This window comes from Sapajus apella, unplaced genomic scaffold (genome assembly GCF_009761245.1).
Source record: "Sapajus apella isolate SASKATOON/1434 unplaced genomic scaffold, GSC_monkey_1.0 scaffold30, whole genome shotgun sequence".
In the NCBI taxonomy this organism is placed as follows: Eukaryota; Metazoa; Chordata; class Mammalia; order Primates; family Cebidae; genus Sapajus; species Sapajus apella.
The window spans coordinates 19,266,235-19,288,526 of record NW_022436970.1 but is presented as its reverse complement, the minus strand read 5'-3'; the positions used below and the strand labels follow the sequence as shown (position 1 = coordinate 19,288,526).

Below are 22,292 nucleotides of genomic sequence, written 5' to 3'. Positions count from 1 at the left end.
CTGGTAAGTTTCCTTGCTCTGAAGTATGCTCTGCCTGACATATAACTGCTTATACTTTCTTTTGATTGGTGTTAGCATGGTATATTTTTTCCTTTCACTTAATTTGTGTATCTTTAAAGTGAGTTTCTTGTAGGAAGTACCTAATTAGGTCTTGTTATTTTTTCTACCAGCTCTGAGAATCTCTGTCTCCTAATTGGTATATTTAGAGCATTGGTATTTAAAGTTATTATTGTTACAGTTGGAGAGATACCTACCATATGGTTATTGTTTTCTATTTGTTATTTTGTTATTTATTCCTATTTATGTATTCTATGCTTTTTCTGCATTTTGTGGTTTTAATTGAGCATTTTATATGATTCCATTTTGTCTTCTTTCTTAGTATATCACTTATAATTCTTTTTAAACTTTTACAATCGTTGCCCTAGAATTTACCACATTTACTATAATTGAAGTTCACTTTCAAGTAATACTCTGCCACTTCATGGGTAGTGCAAATACCTTATAATAACAAAATAAACCAAATTCCTCCCTCCCAACCTTTGTAGCATTGCTGTTTCTCATTTCACTTATACATAAACATATACATCTGCACATATGTATATGTATTTGAATACATTATTACTATTATAGTTTTGAGGAAACTTATCTGTTAGGTCAATTATGAATAAGGAAGTAAAAGTTTTTATTTTTTCACTATTCCTTCAGTGCTCTTTATTTCTTTATGTAGATCCAAGTTTCTGACCTATATCATTTTCCCTTTCTTTGAAGAACTTCTTTTACAAGGCAGGTCTAGTGGTAACAAATTTCTTCAATATTTGTTTTTCTAAGAAAGTTTTTATTTCCCTTTCACTTTTAATAGATAATTTTGCAGGGTAGAGAATTCTACAGTGGTGGATTTTTTTTCTCTTAACACTTAATATTTAACTCTATTCTTTTCATGTTTGCCTGGTTTCTGAGGAAAAGTAAGATATAATTCTTATCTTTGCTTCTCTATAGGTAATATATTCTTTTCCTCTGGTTTCTTTCAGTATCTTACACTTTTTGATTTTCTGTAGTTTGAAGATTATACACCTAGTTGTAGTTTTGGGGAGCTTTTATAGTGCTTGGTGTTCTCTGAGCTTCCTGTATCTATGGTTTGATGTCTGACCTTAATTTGGGGACATCTTCAGTCATTATTGTTTCAAGTATTTTTTCTGTTTTCTTATCTTTCTTCTCATTATGGATTTCCATTGCATGTAAATTACACCTTTTGTGGTTTTCTCATAGTTATTAGATATACTGTTTTGGGTATTTTTTCAGTCATTTTTTTTTCTTTGCTTTTCAGTTTTCGAGGTTTATATTGACATATCCTTAAGTTCAGAAATTATACACTCAGCTCTATCTAGGCTACTAATAAGCCTGACAAAGGTATTTTTCATCTCTATTACAGAGTTTTTAATCTTTGGCATTTATTTTGGTTCTCTTAGAGTTTCCATCTTTCTGTTTATATTGCTTATCTATTCTTGCATGCTGTCTTTTTTTTTAATCCCTTACAGTCCTTAGTGTGTTAATCATAGTTGTTTGATCCCTGATAAGTCTGATAATTCCAACATCCCTGCCACAGCAGAGTCTGTTTCTGATGCTTGCTCTATCTCTTCATTCTATGTGTTTTGCTTTTTAGTATGCCTTGTAATTTTTTCTTGGTAGCTGTACATGATGTCCTGGGTAAGAGGAACCACAAAAAGTAGTAATGGGTTTGGTAAGGTGTGTGTGTGAGGTAAGCATTCTCTAATCCTTTGATTAGATCTCAGTCTTTTAGTAAGCCTGTGACCCCAGATTGTGAACTTCACAGGCACTTCTCAGTCCCCCACTTTACAATCTCCAGAATGGCTGGAGGGAGGGGACTAGGGTTGAGTGTTTCTCTTCCTTCAGGTAGGTTAGGCTCTGATAAACTCCCTAGCAGGCTAGGCTCTAGTTAGTTTCTTTTGAGGACAAACCTTGTTAAGCAGCACAGAATACTCTGGTATATTTCAATGTTTCCTTTCTCCTCTATTTTCCAGGGGAATGAGGGAATATTTTTCTGATACTCACTGTGAGAACCAGATGAAACTTCTAGAGGTAAAACTCACATAAATGTGCCCACACCCCTTGACTGGGTCCCATCCCCTTGAGGTTTTTAACTCTCAAACTTGCCCACACTGAGTCTCTAGCAGCTTATCAACTACAGCTCAGGTTTCACCTTTTTTGGTACTGGTTCCTATGGAGGTTTTAGCTTAATAGAGCTGCGATTCTCTATATTCCCCTGTCTCTCTCTTCAATTTTGGGGCAGTGATTTGTCCTGTGGCTTCACTTTTCTTATCGATCTAACAAGACTTGATTTTTTACTTGTTAGGATGGAGTGGTGACTTCCAACGTTTTAAAAAATGGACTGGAAATCAGTCACATTTTACTTTTTATTTGAGTTGCTATTAAATTACTTTAAAAAACAAACATCTTCTTTAACTTCAGTTTTTTAAAATTCCACATGTAAGTGGGATCATACAGTATTCGTTTCTCTGTTCTTCACTTATTTCACTTAACGTATTGTCTTCTAGATTCATCCATATTATTACAAATGACAGAATTTTCAGTTTTTTTTTAATGGGATATCACTCTGTACCACTTAAATATATCTAATTATTGTCAATTAAAAGTGACATAAAACAAAAAACAGTTTATTTTTGATTATGAGATTTGAAAATTCAGAATATATAGAAGTTTATAAAGAAGCAAATGAAAATCACTCAAGGACAACTATTGTTTATATTTTGGTCCATTTTCATATATATGTCTCTCTCTATATCCTTAGACAACATTATGTGAACCATATTACATTCTTTTTCCTTTTAAATTACATCGTATTTTCCAAATGTCACTAAACAGTTCTTGAAAATATGATTTTGAAAAGTTGCATAACGTTCCATTGTTTGGCTTTTCTATGATTTATTGACCCATTCTCCTAATTTTGGACATTTGGTATCCATTTTTCATGATTATAGCACTATTATCATGACCATTATTTTGAAAAATATCTATTGATTTGAGAGGTGAAAAGGACATCTAATTGTTTTAAATTTACATATGTCTGAATATTAGGTTGGTTATTTTAAACATTGACTATCACATAGGTTTATGTTTTTTTTTAGCAACCATATTGCAGGCCATTGAAGGTGCATCTTCTTACGATCTGACATCAGTACCACCTCTTACTATGTGTGTGACCTTGATCAATTACCACAGTGTCCTTGCTCACAGAATAAGGAAAATATTAGTACCTACCTTATGAGGCACTAAGGAATGTTTCAAACATGTTTGGTGCTATTATCATTTTTCATTATCATATTTTTCTTCTAACTGAATATTCAATGTTCATATTCTATTGCTTCCATTGTTTCAAATGTTTCTAAGATTTATGTGCATTAAATTTGTTGAAAGTATTTTTCCTATTTTGTCTTTTGCCTTTTTATATATATTGTTTTCAATCTTAGAGGTTTTTAATTGTATGTCAATAATTATTTTATGTTGCATCTTTCAAATTTTTGTAAATATGGTAAGCTCTCTTGAATAAAAGGCAAATACTCAACTGTATTTTCTTTAGATTGATTATTTCTCTTTTTTTCAACCTGTACTTCCTTTTGATTAACATAAAATTATATATAGCCTACAGATTCCCATGCCTTTACCTCTTAGGATTATTCCTGCTAAGAATAAGCGTACTTTTTTTTTTTTTTTAAATCTCTACTAGGCAAGAAGATACTTCAAGTTTCCTTGTTCATTTTGTCATGAAAATATGTTCCCTATCCCAATGTAAAATTTCTTACTAATGAACTATATCAAAGATTTCTTGATTATTTTTATCCATTTATGCTTTTAGATGTTTTTAATATTCACTTGGCTAGATTTTAAAATATCTTCTTTCGATTTTGAGCAGATTCATACTACATCTGTACATTCATTTGTAATAGATTGATATATTTTTATTTAGAATTTTCGTCTATCCCTCCAGTTACAGACATACCTTTCTTTATTGCATTTTACTTTATTATGCTTCACACATATTGCATTTAAAAAATATTTTGGGAAATAATTTTTTTAAATTGATGCATAATGTACATATTTTTAGGATGCATGTGATAATTTAATACATTTATGTAACTTGGCAGATCAAATAATATGCTTGTGATGTTCATAATTTTAAGTGTTTTTATGTTAGAAACATTTTAATTATTCTAACGATTTTGAAATATATAATAGACAATCATAAACTATAGTCACTCTACTGGTCTATCTACTGGTCTATCTACTGGTCTTATCTCTTCTGTCAAACCTTATAATTGTACCCATTAATCAACTTCTTATCTCTGTCCTTTCTTGCCTCTAGTCATGACTAATCTACTCTCTGTCTTCATGAGATGCACATTTTTAGCTCCTACATAGAAGTGAGAACCTGTAGTATTTGTTTTCTGTTCTTAGATTATTTCACTTAATATAATTATCTCCAGTTTCATCCACATTGCTACAGATGACAGGATTTTATTCTTTTTAATCGGTGAATAATATTCCATTTTGTATATATTTCACATTTTCTTTATTCGTTCATCCATCAATTTACACTTAGATTATTCCATATTTTGGCTGTTGTGAATAGTGGTGCAATAGACATGAGATGGTGCAGAAATGTTAAAGCACCCTACTATTATATTGCATCCTATCTCTTCCCTTAGATCTATTAATATTTGATTTATATAACTGAGAGCTCCGGTGTTGGGTGCAGATATTTATAATTGTTATATCCTTTTGCCAAATTGACCTCCACCCCTTTATTATTATTTAGTGACCCTCTTTCTCCATTATTACAGTCTATTTTATCTTGATTTATATTTTCTGGTAGAAGTATAGCTACTCCTTTTCTTTTTTGGTTTCCAATTGTATGGAATATCTTTTTTTAATCCCTTCATTTCAGTAGATGTGTGTCTTCATAGGTGAAGTGGGTTTCTTGTAGGCACGTATAGTTAGGTTCTGTTTCTTTATCCATCTAGCTACTCTGTGCCTTTTAATTGTAGAATTGACTTCATTTACATTCACTGTTATTATTAATAAGGAAACATTACTACCAAAATTTTGTTGCCTATTTTCTGGTTGTTTTGTAACCCATCTGTCCCTTTCTTTCCTTCCTTGTTGTTATTTTATCTGATAGAATATTTTAATTTGTTGCTTTTTATTTTTAGTTAATCTGTTAATAGGCTTTTTCATTCTTGTACCATGTGGCTTATAAAAACATCTTATAGATATAACAAGTTATTTTAAACAGATGAAAACTTAGGACACAAAGAAAAGAATAGATATAAATAAATGAGAAAAAAATTACATACTTTAATTACCACTTCCCACCCCATGTTTTCGCCTTTAGTTGTCTCAGTTTACATATTTTTATATTACCTATCTCTTAACATGTTGCTGTAGCTATTATAGCTGATAGATTTGTCTTTTGGGCTTCATAGTAGAGTTATGAATGGGTTGCACACCACAATTACAGTATTAGAATATTCTGAGTTCATGTGCTTAATTTTACCAATTGTTTTTCTGTCTTCCAATGTTTTCTTTTTGCGTATTAGTATTTATTTTTTCCAGACTGAAGAACTCCTTTTAGAATTTCATGTAAGATAAGCCTGGTGTTGGTGAATTTTCTAGCTTTTGTTTGTGTGGAAGATACTTTATCTCTCCTTCATATTTGAAAGATTTTCCAAATAAAATATTCTTGGATGGCAGTTTATTTTTTTCTTTCAGCACTTTGAAAATGTCACATCACTCCTTTCTAGCCTGTATGGTGTCCATATAGGAATCTATTGCCAGATGAATTTGTGCTCTTTATGTTATTTGCTTCTTTTCTCTTGCTGCTTTTAGGATCCTCTTATTGTACTTGACCTTTGAGTATTTCATTATTGTATGTCCTGGAGCAGTCTTAATTGAGTCAAATCTGTTTGGAGTTTTCTAATATTCTTGTACCTGGATATTTATCTTTCTCAGGTTTTGGAAAGTTTTCTGTTATTATTTATTTGAATAAGCTTTCTACTCCTTGTTCTTGCTTAACTTTCACTTGAACACCAGAATGATTAGATTTGGCCTTTTGAGGTAATTATCTATATCTTGTAGGCAGTCTTCATTTCTTTTTATTTTATTTAATTTTTTTTCTCTCACTAGATGTTTTCAAATAACCTGCTTTCTACCCCACTGATACGTTCCTTTGCTTGATCCATTCTGTTTTTGAGAGCCCCCTATGAATTTTTCAGATCAGCAAATGTGTTTATTAGTTCCAATATTTCTGTCTGACATTTTACAATTATTTCAATCTCTTTGCTAAATTTCTCTGATAAATTTCTGAATTGCTTTTCTTTTCTTTTCTTTTTTTTTTTTAAATTATTTCCACAGGTTTTGGAGGTAACAGATGGTATTTGGTTAAATGAGTAAGTTATTTAGTGGCAATTTTGTGATATTTTGGTGCACTCATCTTCTGAGCAGTATACACTGAACCCAATTTGTAGTCTTTTATTCCGCACCCCCTTCTCACCCTTTCCCCTTGAGTCCCTGAACTCCATTGTGTGATTATCCCTTTGCATCCTCATAGTGTAGCTCCCACTTACAAGTGAGAACATATGATGTTTGATTTTCCATTCCTGAGTTACTTCACTTAGAATAATAGTCTCCAGTCCCATCCAGGTTGCTGCAAATGGCATTAATTTATTGCTTTTCATGGCCGAGTAGTATTCCATTGTATATATATACACCACAGTTCCTTATCTACTTGTTGATTGATGGACTTTTGGGTGGGTTCTACATTTTTGCAATTGTGAATTGTGCTGCTGTAAAAATGCATGAGCAAGTATCTTTTTTGTGTAATAACTTACTTTCCTCTGGGTAGAAACCCAGTAGTCGAATTGTTGGATCAAATGGTAGTTCTAATTTTAGTTCTTTAAGGAATCTCCACACTGTTTTCCATAGTGGTTATACTAGTTTACATTCCCTTTGGCAGTATAGGAGTGTTGCCTTTGCACCACATTCATGCTAGCATCTCTTATGTTTTGATTTTTTGCTTATGGCCATTTTTGCGGGAGTAAGGTGGTATCACATTGTCATTTCGATTTGTATTTCCGTGATCATTAGTGACACTGAGCACTTTTTCATGTTAATTGGTCATTTGTGTATCTTCTTCTGAGAATTGTCTATTTATGTCCTTAACCCACTTTTTGGTGGGATTTTTTTTTTCTTGCTAATTTGTTTGAATTTGTTGTAGATTCTGGATAATAGTCTTGTCAGATGTATAGATTGTGAAGATTTTCTCCCACTTTGTAGGATGTCTGTTTACTCTACTGACTGTTGCTTTTTCTGTGAAAAAGCTCCTTAGTTTAATTAAGTCCCAGCGATTTATCTTTGTTTTTATTGCATTTGCTTTTGGGTTGTTGATCAAAATCCTTGCCTAAGCCAATGTCTAGAAGGGTTTTGCCAATGTCATCTTCTAGAATTTTGATAGTTTCAGGTCTTAGGTTTAAGTCTTTGATTTATCTTGAGTTGATTTTTTTTTTTTTTTTTTTTTTTTGGAGACGGAGTTTCGTTCTTGTTACCCAGGCTGGAGTGCAATGGCGCGATCTCGGCTCACCACAACCTCCGCCTCCTGGGTTCAGGCAATTCTCCTGCCTCAGCCTCCCGAGTAACTGGGACTACAGGCACGCACCACCATGCCCCGCTGATTTTTTGTATTTTTAGTAGAGACGGGGTTTCACCATGTTGACCAGGATGGTCTCAATCTCTTGACCTCGTGATCCACCCGCCTCGGCCTCCCACAGTGCTGGGATTACAGGCTTGAGCCACCGCGCCCGGCCCTTGGGTTGATTTTTATATAAGGCAGGAGATAAGGATCCAGTTTCATTCTCCTACATGTGACTTGACAATTATCCCAGCACTATTTATTGAATAGGGTGTTTTTCCCCACTGTATGTCTTTGTTTGCTTTGTCAAAGATCAATTGGCTGTAAGTATTTGGGTTTGTTTCTGGATTCTCTATTCTGTTCTGTTGGTCTACGTGCCTATTTTAATACCAGTACTGTGCTGTTTTGGTGAATACGGCCTTACAGTATAGTTTGAAACCAAGTAATGTGATGCCTCCAGATTTGTTCTTTTTGCTTAGTCTTGCTTTGGCTATGCGGGCTCTTTTTTGGTTCCATATGAATTTTAGGATTGCTTTTTCTAGTTATGTGAAGAATTATGGTGGTATTTTGATGAGAATTGTATTGAATTTGTAGATTCCTTTGGCAGTATAGTCATTTTCACAATATTGATTCTACTCATTCATGAGCATGGGATGTGTTTTCATTTGTTGGTATCATCTATGATTTCTTTCAGCAGTGTTTTGTAGTTTTTCTTATAGAGGTCTTTCAACTCCTTGGTTGCATATATTCCTAAATATTTTTTTTTTCAGCTATGGTAAAAGGAGTTGAGTTTTTGATTTGATTCTTAGCTTGGTCACTGTTGATGTATAGGAGAGCTACTGATTTGTGTACATTAATTTTGTATCATTAAACCTTGCTGAATTCTTTTATCAGTTCTAGGAGCTTTTTGCAAGAGTCTTTAGGGTTTTCTAGGTATATGGTCATATTGTCAGCAAACAGTGACAGTTTGACTTCCTCTTTACTGATTTAGATGCCCATTATTTCTTTCTCTTGTCTGATTGGTCTGGCTAGGACTTCCTGTACTATGTTGAATAGGAGAGGTGAATGGCATCCTTCTCTTGTTTTGATTTTCAGAGGGAATGCTTTCAACTTTTCCCCATTCAATATTATGTTCGTTGTGGGTTTGTCATAAATTGCTTTTATTACATTGAGGTATGTCCCTTGTATACCAATTTTGCTATGAGTTTTAATCATAAAGTGATGCTGGATTTTGTCAAATGCTTTTACTGCATCTATTGAGATGATCATGTGATTTTTGTTTATAATTCTGTTTATGTGGTGTATCACATTTATTGACTTGCATTTGTAAGACCATCCCTGCATCCCGGGTATGAAACCACTTGATCATTTCATGGTGGATTAATTTTTGATATGTTGTTGGATTCCGTTTAGTATTTTGTTAAGTATTTTTTCATCTATATTCATCAGGGATATTGGTCTTTAGTTTTCTTTTTTGGTTATATCCTATCCTGGGTTTGGTATGAGGGTGATACTGGCTTCATAGAGTGATTGAGGAGGATTCTTTCTTTCTCTATCTTGTGGAATAGTGTCACTAGGATTCATACCAGTTTTTCATTGAACATCTGGTAGAATTCAGCTGTGAGTCCATCTGGTCCTGGACTTTTTTTGTTGTTGGTAATTTTTTTTTTTTTTTAACCATTTCAGTCTCACTGCTTGTTATTGGTCTGTTCAGGGTATCTAATTCTTCCTGAGTTAAACTAGGAGGGTTGTATCTTTCTAGGAATTTATCCATCTCCCCTAGGTTTTCTAGTTTATGTGTATGAAGGTGTTCATAGCAGCCTCAAATGATCTTTTGTATTTCTGTGGTGTCAGTTGTAGTATCTCCCATTTTATTTCTAATTGAGCTTATTTGGATTTTCTCCCTTCTTTTCTTGGTTAATCTTGCTAATGGTGTGTCAATTTTATTTACTTTGCCGAATAACCAGCTTTTTGTTTTATATATCTTTTTTTTTGTTGTTGTTTCAATTTTATTTAGTTCTGCTGTGATTTTGGTTATTTCTTTCTTCTGCTGGATTTGGGTTTGGTTTATTCTTGTTTCTTTAGTTCCTCAAGGTATGACCTTAAATTGTCTATTTGTGCTTTTTTAGACTTTTTGTTATAGGGATTTAGGGCTATGAACTTTCCTCTTAGCACTGCCTTTGCTCTACCTTAGAGGTTTTGATAGTCTGTCTCATTTTGTTGTTCATTTCAAATAATTTTAAAATTTTCATCTAGATTTCATTGTTGACTCAGTCCTCAATCAGGAGCAGCTTATTTAAGTTCCATGTATTTGTGTGGTTTTGAAGGTTCCTTTTGGAATTGATTTCCAGTATTACTCCACTGTAGTCTGAGAGAATACTTGTTATAATTTCAGTTTTCTTAAATTTATTGAGACTTGTTTTGTGGTCTACCATATGGTCTAGCTTGAAGAAAGTTCCATGCACTGATGAATAGAATGTGTGTTTTGTGGTTGTTGGGTAGAATGTTCTGTAAATATCTGTTAGATCTGTTTGTTCCAGGGTATAGTTTAAATCCATTGTTTCTTTATTGACTTTCTGTCTTGATGACCTGTCTAGAGCTGTCAGTGGCTTATTGAAGTTTCCTGCTGCTATTGTGTTGCTATCTAATTTCTTAGGTCTAGTAGTAATTGTTTTATAAATTTGGGAGCTTCAGTGTTAGGTGCATATGTATTTCTGACTGATATTTTCCTGTTAGACAAAGCCTTCTATCATTATATAATGTCCCTCTTTGTCTTTTAAAACTGCTACTGCTTTAAAATTTGTTTTGTATAAGAATAGCTACTCCTGCTTGCTGTTGTCTATTTGCATGGAATGTCTTTTCTCACCCCTTTACCTTAAGTTTATATGAGTCCTTATGTGTTAGGTGAGTCTATTGAAGGCAACAAATAGTTGCTAGGTGAATTATCCATTCTTCCATTCTGTATCTTTTAAATGGAGCATTTAGGTCACATTCAATGTTAATATTGCGATGTAGGGTAGTACTCCATTAACTGTGTTATTTGTTGCCTGTATACCTTTTCTTTTAAATTGTATTTTTGTTTTATAGGTCCTGTGAGATTTATGCTTTAACAGGTTTTGTTTTGTTGTGTTTCCAGGAGTTGGTTCAATATTTAGCACTCCTCTTAGCAGTTCTTGTAGTGCTGGCTCCATAGTGGCAAATTCTCTGAGCATTTGTTTATCTGAAGAAGATGGTGTCTTTGTTTCATTTATGAAGCTTAGTTTTGCTGGATACAAAATTCTTGGCTGATAATTGTTTTGTTTAAGGAGGCTTAAGATAGGGCCTCAATCCCTTCTAGCTTGTAGGGTTTCTGCTGAGAAATCTGCTGTTAATCTGATAGGTTTTCCTTTAGAGGTTAGCTCGTGCTTTTGCCTCACAGTTCTTAAGATTCTTTCCTTTGTCTTAACTTTTTTTTTTTTTTTTTTTTTTGAGATGGAGTCTCACTCTGTTGCCCATAATGGAGTGCAGTGGCACAATCTTGGCTCAGTGCAATCTTTACCTCCTGATTTCAATTGATTCTCCTGCCTCAGCCTCCTGAGTAGCTGGGACTACAGGCATGTGCCACCAAACCCAGCTAATTTTTGTATTTTTAGTGTAGACAGGGTTTCACTATGTTAGCCAAGCTAATCTTGAACTCCTGGCCTCAAGTGATCCTCCTGCCTTGGCCCCGCAAAGTGCTTGGATTACAGGTATGGGCCACAATGCCTGGCCTACTTTGTGTTACCTTTAGATAACCTGATGACAGTGTGCCTAGGTGGTAATCTTTTTGTGATGAATTTCCCAGGTGTTCTTTGAGCTTCTTGTTTTGGATGTCTAGGTCTCTACCAAGGCCGGTGAAGTTTCCCTGATTATTCCCCCAAATGTGTTTTCCAACATATACATGGCTTCAAAGGACAGGCTGATTCTCTTGTTAGTGGCTAATGCAGCTGTTGATTTTAAGCTCAAGCCAATCTTCTTTTACCTTTCTGAAATCCTAGGGATCTTAAGAAGGCTGCTAAACCTACTCTGTCTCTGCTATATAAGTGGGACGACACAGCCTGGATGACAGTATATCTGTTTATAGCATGGATTACTGAATAAGTCCACTATTGAGACCCACTACTCAGGAAACATGATTCCTGTATTAGTTTGTTCTCATGTTGCTATAAAGAAATTCTCAGGTTTGGGTAATTTATAAAGAAAAGATATTTTACAGGCTTGCAGTTCTGCAGGGTGTATAGGATATATAATGGAATCCACTTTTGAGGAGGCTTCAGGAAGCTTACAGTCATGGTGGAAAATGAAGGGGGGAGCAGGCAAGACACATCATATGGCAAAAGCTGGAGCGAGAGAAAGGAGGGGAGAGGCCACATACTTTTAAACAACCAGATTTTGCAAGAATTCACTGACTGTCATGAGAACAGTACCAAGAGGATGGTACTAAAGTATTCATGAGAAATCTGCCCTCCTGATACAGTCAGCTCCCACCAGGCTCTACCTCCAACATTGGAGATTACATTCCAACATGAGATTTGGACAGAGATGCATATCTAGACTATATCAATTTCTTTCAAGGTATTACTATTCATTGAGAGTACATCTAGTCACACAAGAGCTCTGATGGAGAGGTACAAACAGATTAATGTTCTTTTCATGCCTGCTAATGCCACATCCATTCTGTAATCCATAGATCAAGGGTAGTTTCATCCATTAAGTCTTATTTAAGAAATAAATTTTATAAGTCTATAGTTTCCATAGATAGTGATTCATCTGATGGATCTGGGTAAAGTCAATTGAAAATCTTTCAGAAAGGATTCACCATTCTAGATGTCATTAAGAGTTATACTTATGATTCAAGGGAGGAGGTCAGAATATCAACATTAACAGGAGTTTGGAAGAAGTTGATTCTAACCCTCATAGATGACTTTGAGAGGTTCAAGACTTCACTTGAGGAAGAAACTGCAGATGTGGTGGAAATAGCAAGAGAAATACAGTTAGAAGTGGGGCCTGAAGCTGTGACTAAACTGCTTCAATTTCATAATAAAACTTGAACTGATGAGGATTTGCATCTTACAGATGATCAGAGAAAGTGGTTTCTTGAGATGGAATCTACTCCTGGTGACGATGCTGTGAACATTGTTGAAATGACAATAAAATATTTAGAATATTCCATAAACTTAGTTGATAAAGCAATGTCAGGGTTTCAGAGGCTTGATTCTAATTTTGAAAGAAGTTCTACTATGGGTAAAATGCTATAAAACAGCTTCACATACTAAAGAGAAATGTTTCATGAAAGGAAGTCAGTTGATACTGCAAACCTTATTGTTGTCTTAAGAAATTGCTGCAGCTGGGCTGACTAAATGTAGACAGGAGGAACATCTGCCATGAAGGGACTGGGCTACGGGGAAGACTGATGTATTCTGAGCAGCTCTTTGGAAGGAAGGCATTGAGAGTGGATGGAGGGAGGATACACATGCTGGGCTGAAGGAGAAGGGAGCTGCGGACGCTTCATGGGGCTACTGCAAACCATGACACATTATTCCGGGCCCCAACAACTCCTGGGGAAGGGGTGAGTTAGGCAGACGAGGAGTGACCTGCTCTCTCTGTGCACCTCTGGAATCCTGGCAGCAGGAAACCCCATGTCTCCTACAGACACTTGACCTAGCAGGGATAGCTGCTTAGAGGGGTGATAGGGGCTAGACTCCAGCCTGTGTGGAGCTGAGAAGGTTTGGTATGAGAATATCTACAGGGGAGCATGGCTAGGGACACCTACTCCCCAAGGCTTCCCATGCTTCCCTAGGAGACTCTAGTCTGAGGGAAACTGTTGGACCTGAACAGAACAGGGTGATCTTGCCCATGAGATGAGGCCAGTCTCACCTGAGCGCCCTTCCGTTTGCTGGCTTCTTCCAGGGCCCCAGCTTGCTGTGCCTGCTTGTAGTGCTGCTTTGGAAGCCCAGCTAGGGCCCGGACCTACATCATAGCTTCTGCACTGGCAGACCACACGTGATCATCAGAGAGCTCCAGTGGAACGGTCCTTGCTGACATGCACCAGCCCACATGCATTCATTCCTCATTGCAGCCTACCCTTTGCTAGCACACACTTGCCCATGGCCATCCCCTCATTGCTTTGCTGGCACACATGTGTGTGAGTGAACCTTGCCTTACCTTTCTTTCCAGCATGTGGGTGTACATGCACCACCATGCTATTACTGCTGGTATGAGTACACCCACAACCCCTCTGTTGATGTTGTCCATGGGCATTGCTGGCACAGACATGTTCATGGACAATAGCAGGCCTGCCCCCACCCTGTGTCGCCACTTCTGCTGGCGTGAATACATACTGGCATAACACATGGCAGAGGTTGCCAGCTCTGTCCCTACCAGCACCCTGCCCCAGTGCCAACACAGCTGTGGGTGTAAATGTGTGTATGGACCCCAGCAACCTGTGCCTTATCTGCCCCACCCCCTTCTCTGGGCTAACCAGGGTCCTGTCTCAGCTGATAAGCATGCATTCTGCTGTGCTGCTGCTGCCGCTGGCCTGTACAAACAAGCATGTATCCTGCTGCTACCACATGATGCTTTGGCACTACCCATCAGAGTGTTATGGCCAGCATTCTGGGAACACTTTGGCTCAGGGGGTCAAAGGAAAAAGCTGGGGGCCTGATATCAGTTTTCCAGAGATAAAACCTGTAGCCCAGGAGTGCTGAGCTGAACGTTGGCCCTCCTAAAATCTACCAGAAATGAAGCCAGTCAACTCAATCTACCTTATATCACAAACCTCCAAGGACATCAAAGATAAAAACAAAAGCGTACACCTACCAAAGGACAGCAGCATCAAAGATTGAAGGAATATCAGTCCACACAAATGAGAAAGAACTAGGGCAAGAACTCTGGCAACTCAGAAAGCTAGAGTGTCTTATTTCCACACGACCACATCAGATCCCCCACAATGGTTCTTAACCAGACTCAAATGACTAAAATGACAGAAATAGTATTCAGAATATGGATAAGAACAAAATTCATCAACATTCAGAAGAATGTCAAACACAATCCAAGGAATCTAAGGACTGATACAGAAGGTGGAAAGGACCGTTTTAAGAAAGAAACAAACTGAGCTGTTGTAGCTGAAAAACTCACTTCAAGAATTTCAGAATACAATTGGAAGCATTAACAGCAGAATCAACCAAGCTTGAGGAAAGAATCTTAGCTTAAGGACCAAGCTCTACAAGAGAACTCAGTCAGACAAAAATAAAGAAAAATCAATGAGGAAGAATAAAAAAAAAAACTCTAAGAAATATGGGATTATGTAAAGAGACCAAATCTATGATGCATCAGCATCCCTGAAAGACATGGAGAGAAAGCAAACAAATTGAACATCGTATTTTGTGATAAGGTCTGAAAATTCCCCCAAACTCTCTAGAGAAACCAACATTCAAATTCAGGGAAGTTCAGAGAACTCTTGTGAAACACTGCACAATAAGACCATCCACAAGACACATAGTCATCAGATTCTCTAAGGTCAAAATGAAAGAAAAAACTTTAAAGGCAGCTAGGGGGAAGGGGCAGGTTACCTACAAAGGGAACTTCATCAAGTGAACAGTGGACCTTTCAGTAGAAACCCTACAAGCCAGAAGAGAATGGGGGCCTATAGTCAGCATTCTTAAAGAAAATAATTTGCAACTAAGAATTTAATATCCAGCCAAATGAAGCTTCATAAGTGAAAAAGAAATAAGATCCTTTTCAGACAAGCAAATGCTAAGAGATTTTGACACCACCAGACCTGCATTACAAGATGTCCTCAAGGTATTAGTAAACATGAAAGAGTATTACTGACCACTACAAAAACACACTAAGTATGTAGACCAGTGACACCATAAAGCAACCACACAAATCTCTGTAGTAACCGCTAACAACATGATGACAGCAACAAATCTAGACATATCAATACTAATCTTGAATATAAGCAGGCTAAATGCCCCAATTAAAAGGCACACAGTGGCAAGTGGATATAAAGAAGCAAGTCCCAGTGGTTTTCTATCTTCAAGACAACCATCTCACAGCAGTGACACTCATAGGCTCAAGGGATGTTGAATGAGAAAAATCTATCAAGCAAACAGAAAAGAGAAAAAAGCAGGGGTTACTATTCCAATTTCAGACAAAACAGACTTTAAACCAACAAAAAATAGAGAAAGAAGGGCATTATATAGTGATAAAGGGCTCAATTCAACCAGAAGACCTAACTGTCCTGAACAGGAGCACCCAGATTCATACAGCAAGGTCTTAGAGACCTATGAAGAGACTTAGATAACCAAACAATAATAGTAGGATACTTCAGCACCCCACTAACAGTATTAGATCATCAAGGCAGAAAACTAACAAAGATATTCAGGACCTGAACTTTACACTTGACCAAATGGACGTAACAGCCATCTACAGAACACTCCACCACAAAACAGCAGAATATACATTCTTCTCATCTGTGCATGGCACGTACTCCAAAATCCACCACACAACCAGACATAAAACAATCCTCAGCAAATTAAAAAAAAGAAATCCAAAATCATACCAACAATGCTCTTGGACCACAGCACAATAAAAATAGAAATTACCACTAAGAAAATAACTCAAAACCATATAATTACATGGAAATTAAAAAACTTGCTCCTGAACATCTTTTTGGGAAATGATTGAGGCAGAAATAAAGAAATTCTTTGAAACTAATGAGAACAAAGACATGACATACCAAAATCTCTGTGACAAAGCTAAGGCAGTGTTATGAAGGAAGTTTTTAGCACTAAATACCCACATCAAAAAGTTAGAAAGATCTCAGATTAACATAACATTATTAACTAGAGGAACTAGAAAACCAAGAACAAACCAACCTTAAAGCTAGCAGAAGACAAGAAATAGCCCAAATCAGAGCTGAGCTAAAGGAAATTGAAATGTTAAAAATCACAAAATAGTAATGAATTCAGAAATTGTTTTTTGAAAAAAATTAGACTGCTAGCTAGAGTAATAAAATAGAGAATAAAAAAATAAACACAATCAGAAATGACAAAGGGGCATTACCACTGACCCCAGAGGAATACAAAAACCCTGAGACTATTATGAACACCTCTATGCACGTAAGCTAGAAAACATAGAAGAAATGGATAAATTCCTGGACACATATACCCTCCCAAGACTGAACCAGGAAGAAATTGACTCCCTGAATAGACCAGTAATGAGTTCAAAAGTTGAATTAGTAATAAAAGCCTGCTAACCAAAAGAAAGCCCTGAACCAGAAGGACTCACAGCCAAATTCTACCAGATGTATAAAGAAGAGCTTGTACTATTTCTAGGGAAACTATTCCAAAAAATTAAGGTGGGGAGACTTCTCTCTAGGTCATCCTGTGAGGCCAGCATCATCCTAATACCAAAACCTGGCAGAGAGACAATTAAAAAGAACAGGCCAATATCCTTGGTGAAGATAGATGCAAAAATCCTCAACAAAATACTAGCAAACTGAATATAGCAGCACATCAAAAAGCTAATCCACCATGATCAAGTAGGTTTTATCCCCAGGAGGCAAGATTGGTTCAACGTATGCAAATCAATAAATGTGACTCATAAATAAAATTAAAAACAAAAACCACACGATTATCTCAGTAGTTGCAGAAAAAGCTTTTGATAAAATTCAACATCACTTCATGATAAAAAACCTTCAACAAACTAGGCATTGAAGGAACGTACTTCAAAATAATAAGAGCCATCTGTTTCAAAGCCAGTATTATACTGAATGGGCAAAAACTAGAAGCATTCCCCTTGAAAACTGGAACAAGACAAGGATGCCTTCTCTGACCACTCCAACATAGTACTGGAAGTCCTGGCTAGAGCAATCAGGCAAGACAAAGAAGTAAAAGGCATCCAAGTAGGAAGTCAAATGATCCCTGTTTGTGGACGAAATGATTATATGCCTAAAAATTCCCAGTCTCTGCTCAAAAGCTCCTTGATCTGATAAACGTGAGCAAAGTTTCAGAATATCAAACCGATGTACAAAAATCAGTAGCATTTCTGTACACCAACAACATCTGTGCTGACAACCAAATCAAGAACACATTCCCATTCACAACTGCCACCAAAAGAATAAAACATCTAGGGGAACAACATGCACTGGAGCCTGTCGGGAGGTGTGTGGAAAGGGAGAGAATAGGATAAATAGCTATTGCATGTGGGGCTTAATACCTAAGTGATGGGTTGATAGGTGCAGCAAACCACCGTGACACTCATTTACCTATGTAACAAACCTGCATGTCCTGCACATGTATCCCAGAATTTAAAATTAAGCTAGATTAAAAGAAAAAGAATAAAATAATTAGGAATAGGAATACAGCTGACCAGGGAGGTGAAAGATCTCTACGAGTTCTATTTTGTAATTCTACGAGAATTACAAAACACTTCTCAGTGAAATCAAAGATGACATAAATGGAAAAGCCTTCCAGGCTCATGGATAGGAAGTATCAATATCGTTACAGAGGTAGTAAATGGCTAAGCAGGGTTTGGAATGAGATCTTTGAGTCTAAAGGCCATACTTACAGTTACAGTGTCACTGGAAGCCAAGGATGGTGAGCCTCAAATTGTATTTTGCTGAATTTTGCAGATGGTCTCGTGTATTGTTAAGATTAGAGTCTCCAAGAACAGAATTTATTCTGAATGACTTAAGGAGCACAGAAATTTAATAAAGGCTTTACTTGCTCATAGTCTCTGTAGGAGAGCCAGACTCTGTGTTTATAGATGCAAAGCCATGCTCTGTGGCTTCTCTTGTGAAACCATCACCAGTATAGTAACCACTAGTGGCCTCTGGAGCTCTGCCCCTGCTAGCCCGAGGAGCAGGCCCCTGCCACTCCCTCTACCAGCAGATGGCTCTTTCCGTTCTGTCCCTCCTCTCACTGCTCGCTTTTGACTCCAGGTTTGTAGGAACACATGTGTCTCATTGAAGGAACCTGCATCACCAGTGACCAGCTTATAAGGAAGGCTGGGAGTGGGAGACTGAGTGTGGGACTCACAGACTGAGACATTGCCCCAAGTATTGGGAAGCTGTAGTGATTCCCCAGTGCATCCTGCTTGCTAATTTATAAATAGGCCTTTCTCTTGGGAGTGATATGAAAACAAAGCTTCATAAGAATCTGAATCTGCATTGCAAATTCTTGGCTAGTAGATAACTAATTGGTGATATGTTTTGTATATTTCTTAATCTATTGTAACATAGACTGTGGACACAGAACAGGGTTTGGATTGTGTTTCTGCCACTGACCAGGGGTCTGACTTTGGGCAAGTTACTGTTAACCTCTGTGCATCAGGTTTATCACTTATGCATTCAGAAAATTATACCCAATTATGTTATTATGTAAGGTATTATTTTAAAGTAATCTTTTAAGCTGTTAAATGCCTAACTCAGTGGTTGGTGTATAATAAGTACTCAAAAATACACCTATTTTATATACATATGCTTTCACACATCCATTCCATGTGCAGATTGTTTAAACGTAGGAAGAGCTTAACCTTTCTCTGTCTTGTAAGTGGTTACAGAGGGTTGGCGGAAAGAGCTCTGACCTTTTGAGACACCACAGTGTTAATATTGTTCTGAAGTGGGAGAATACCTAGTAATAACAAAATAACAGTCTCTGCTTCCTACAGGAATTTGATGTTTATTAGCTCAGATAGTTGCCATTGAGACGTTATTGGCTACCAGGGTACTTTGGAGTACATTTTCTGCCATGTCCTGGGGACAAACTGCGTGGAAGATGAGCTCCTGGTTTTCTGTAGGCGACGCTGGCTGCCTGCCTTTGCTGCGCCAGTCAGAAGCCTCCCTTAGTTTTGCACATGGCCGCAGTAGTACAGGGCAGAGCAGAGTCATATCTGGCCCATTCAGAATGTCATCACTGTGCCTCCACTGAGGCCTCACTTTTCATACACTTACTCCCTTCTTCTCTCAAGCCCTGCCAAGGTGATGAGGTGACAGCAGAGCTGTTGCCTCGGAAGGGTCTGTGTCATTTGGCATTTGTCCCCAGGCCTGGGGAGAATGGAAGGGAAGCTATACAGTTCTTGCTAGATACTCAGCAGTAGAGAGGAAAATGTGGGCTGCCTCTGTCCTTGGAACAGAAGTAAGACGTGGAGAAACCAGCAGCATGGTGTCTGGGCGAGGGGCTCCCCTTTGCAGGGCTGAAAACCCTGCCTCTGCGTTGTCTCTCACTTAAAGCACATTACTGGGTCACAAAAGAGACCCCTGGCAAAGGGTGGGCATTAACCTTCTGGTGACACTGAAGTTGGAGAACACTGTATAACATTTCTACAACAGGGATTTGGCTCCCAAAGCTTGGCTTTGGTTTTATTTTGTCTTGTGAAATAACTGGGCCAGGGCTGGAGAACACTTGTTCTTTTCCATAATGTTTCTGTCTGCTTTGCCCTGTGACTTGCACCTTCCCTCTGTCCAGACTTCTGTCTCTGAAGAACTCTCTGGTATGAGTTGTGTTGCTGTGCCTCATGGTCGCGTCTCAGGGTGTGTTCAGACAGAATCGGGAAGCTCATGTCTGTGTGAAGCCAGGTGGTGCTGCAGGCTCTCCCTGACACGTATGGCCTAGGGCAGCAGGGCTAGTGTGCTGGGTGGGTGCAGGGTCTCCTCTGTGTGGCCAGGCTGCTGGTAACTGGCTTGGAGCTGGCAGTGGAGGGCCAGGGTTTGGCTTCCAACTTGGGTTGGCATGTGCACGGACTCACTCAATTATAAGCATGTGCGGAGGTATGAGTTTCTTCTACTCCTCTTCATGTTTTCCTGCTCTCCAATCCTTTGTTTCTCTGCCATTTCTTCATCTGCTTTCTTGAGTTCTGTAATTCTGGATATTGGTTGCCATCACTGTTGGCTTACCCACATCAGAAGAACCCTTTCTTCTTGAGCCTTTCCATCAGTGACAGGTGGCTATCCAGGCTCACCTCAGCCGGCTTCTCCCAACTCACCGTTGACATCACCTTTCTGGGCACATGTTAATGCTTCTGTCTCTGGGACACAGATGTGTTGCTCTGGCTGCACGCTGGAGGCCAGGATTGCTGTGCCCATGTTGTCCCCATCAGTGAGGCCAGGGCTTACCTAGGTGAGGTGTCCTCATGAAGCCGCCAACTGAACGTGCTTGGCTTGTTCAGTTACTGTATCAGAAGACAGTGATTGAAACAATCTTATGTCTTTTCAGGAAATATTGAAAATGGACATGTGAAGCTCATTGTTATAAATTTTAAAAATAACAGAGAACACCTACCTCTTATTGGAAAAGTTGGCCTCTCATGGAAAACTGATATTTTTGATGGCTGTATAAAGGTAAAAAACAGAAGCATTTTCTTTTATTTAAGTAACTTGGTTTCTATATAATAAAAAAGTCTCTGTGTTTGTGTGTGTGTGTGTGTGTGTGTGTGTGTGTGTGTGTGTGGATATACATATAAAATCGTATAATCATATATATGTGTAATGTTTCTTTTAAAGTTTTGGATTTATTGTTCTGGTGTCTGAAGATTTGTGCACATTCTGTTAGCCATTGGCAACCAGTGTATTCACTCATGATATGCTTATTGAGTATCTTTCATGTGTCAGTGAGTGTGGTGGAGTTAGAGGGGCAGGCAGTCTGCAGCAGCGTTTCTGAACACTGTCGATCACAGCCCGCTACTCCTGCAAAGCCTCTCTGTTTTGTGGAAAGAGAGTGGAACTGAAGATTGGACCAGGCAGGTAGCATCTACTCAAAACATCTTGATCACTCATACACCAATTTAAAACTTATTGCAATTATACATTCTTATTCCAGGATATAGGGATTTCCTCGAACTGTTAAATGAAAGATTAGCCACATGGGTGGGAGAGTTAATTTAGTGGTTGGGAAGCAGCAGGAAAGGAGGGAGGAGGAGGAAGAGGAGAAGATGTTCTCTTTCTTTGTGATCCTCGTGCCTGTGGCTGCTCCCAGTGCTTGGTACTCTCCATCTTTATTTTGTGAGATGAGCAAGATTTTCATAGTCCCAGGGACCAGTGGGATCAATCTCCTGTGACTTTGGGGGCCTCCTGTAACATGGCTTTATTCTGCGTTATGTGTGGGCATCTTGTTAGAACCATTAATGATAACACCTAGGACCAAGAGCAGTGTTATGGAGCACTGTCACTTGAGCCACTTGATATTTGATACAATGAGATATTTTACAAATCCTTTTATTCATAGCAAATGTTTAAATTTTGGTAAAAATTATGTTTCTCACACACCATGTTGTTTCATGCCTTTAAGAGAACAGACCTACCTTCTCTCTTTTTCTTCAGATTTTGATAGAGCTTATAATAAAAATAAGTACTAACATAAAATATTCACATTAAAATAGGCCTTGAGGATCAAGAAAGGCTGAGTGTGAATGTGACAGACTTTCAAAGGGTCAGCAAATTTTTTGTTCTGTGTTTTCTGGTAGTCCAGAGCAAGATGAGAGCAGTCATTTAGTTCTCATTGGGGGAAAAAAGGGAAGTGTAGTAATTATACAAAGAAAGCTTTATCCCAGT

General features: G+C 37.7%; 1 protein-coding gene across 1 annotated transcript in view; it reads left to right on the top strand.

Annotated features, from left to right (window-relative positions):
* The window catches only part of FBXO15 (F-box protein 15), a 75,714-nt gene that overhangs the window by 45,129 nt on the left and 8,293 nt on the right, over window positions 1-22,292 (top strand). The window contains exon 9 of the mRNA XM_032293740.1: window positions 20,959-21,083. Coding sequence (XP_032149631.1) covers window positions 20,959-21,083 — 125 coding nt within the window. The remainder of the gene's footprint in view (window positions 1-20,958; window positions 21,084-22,292) is intronic.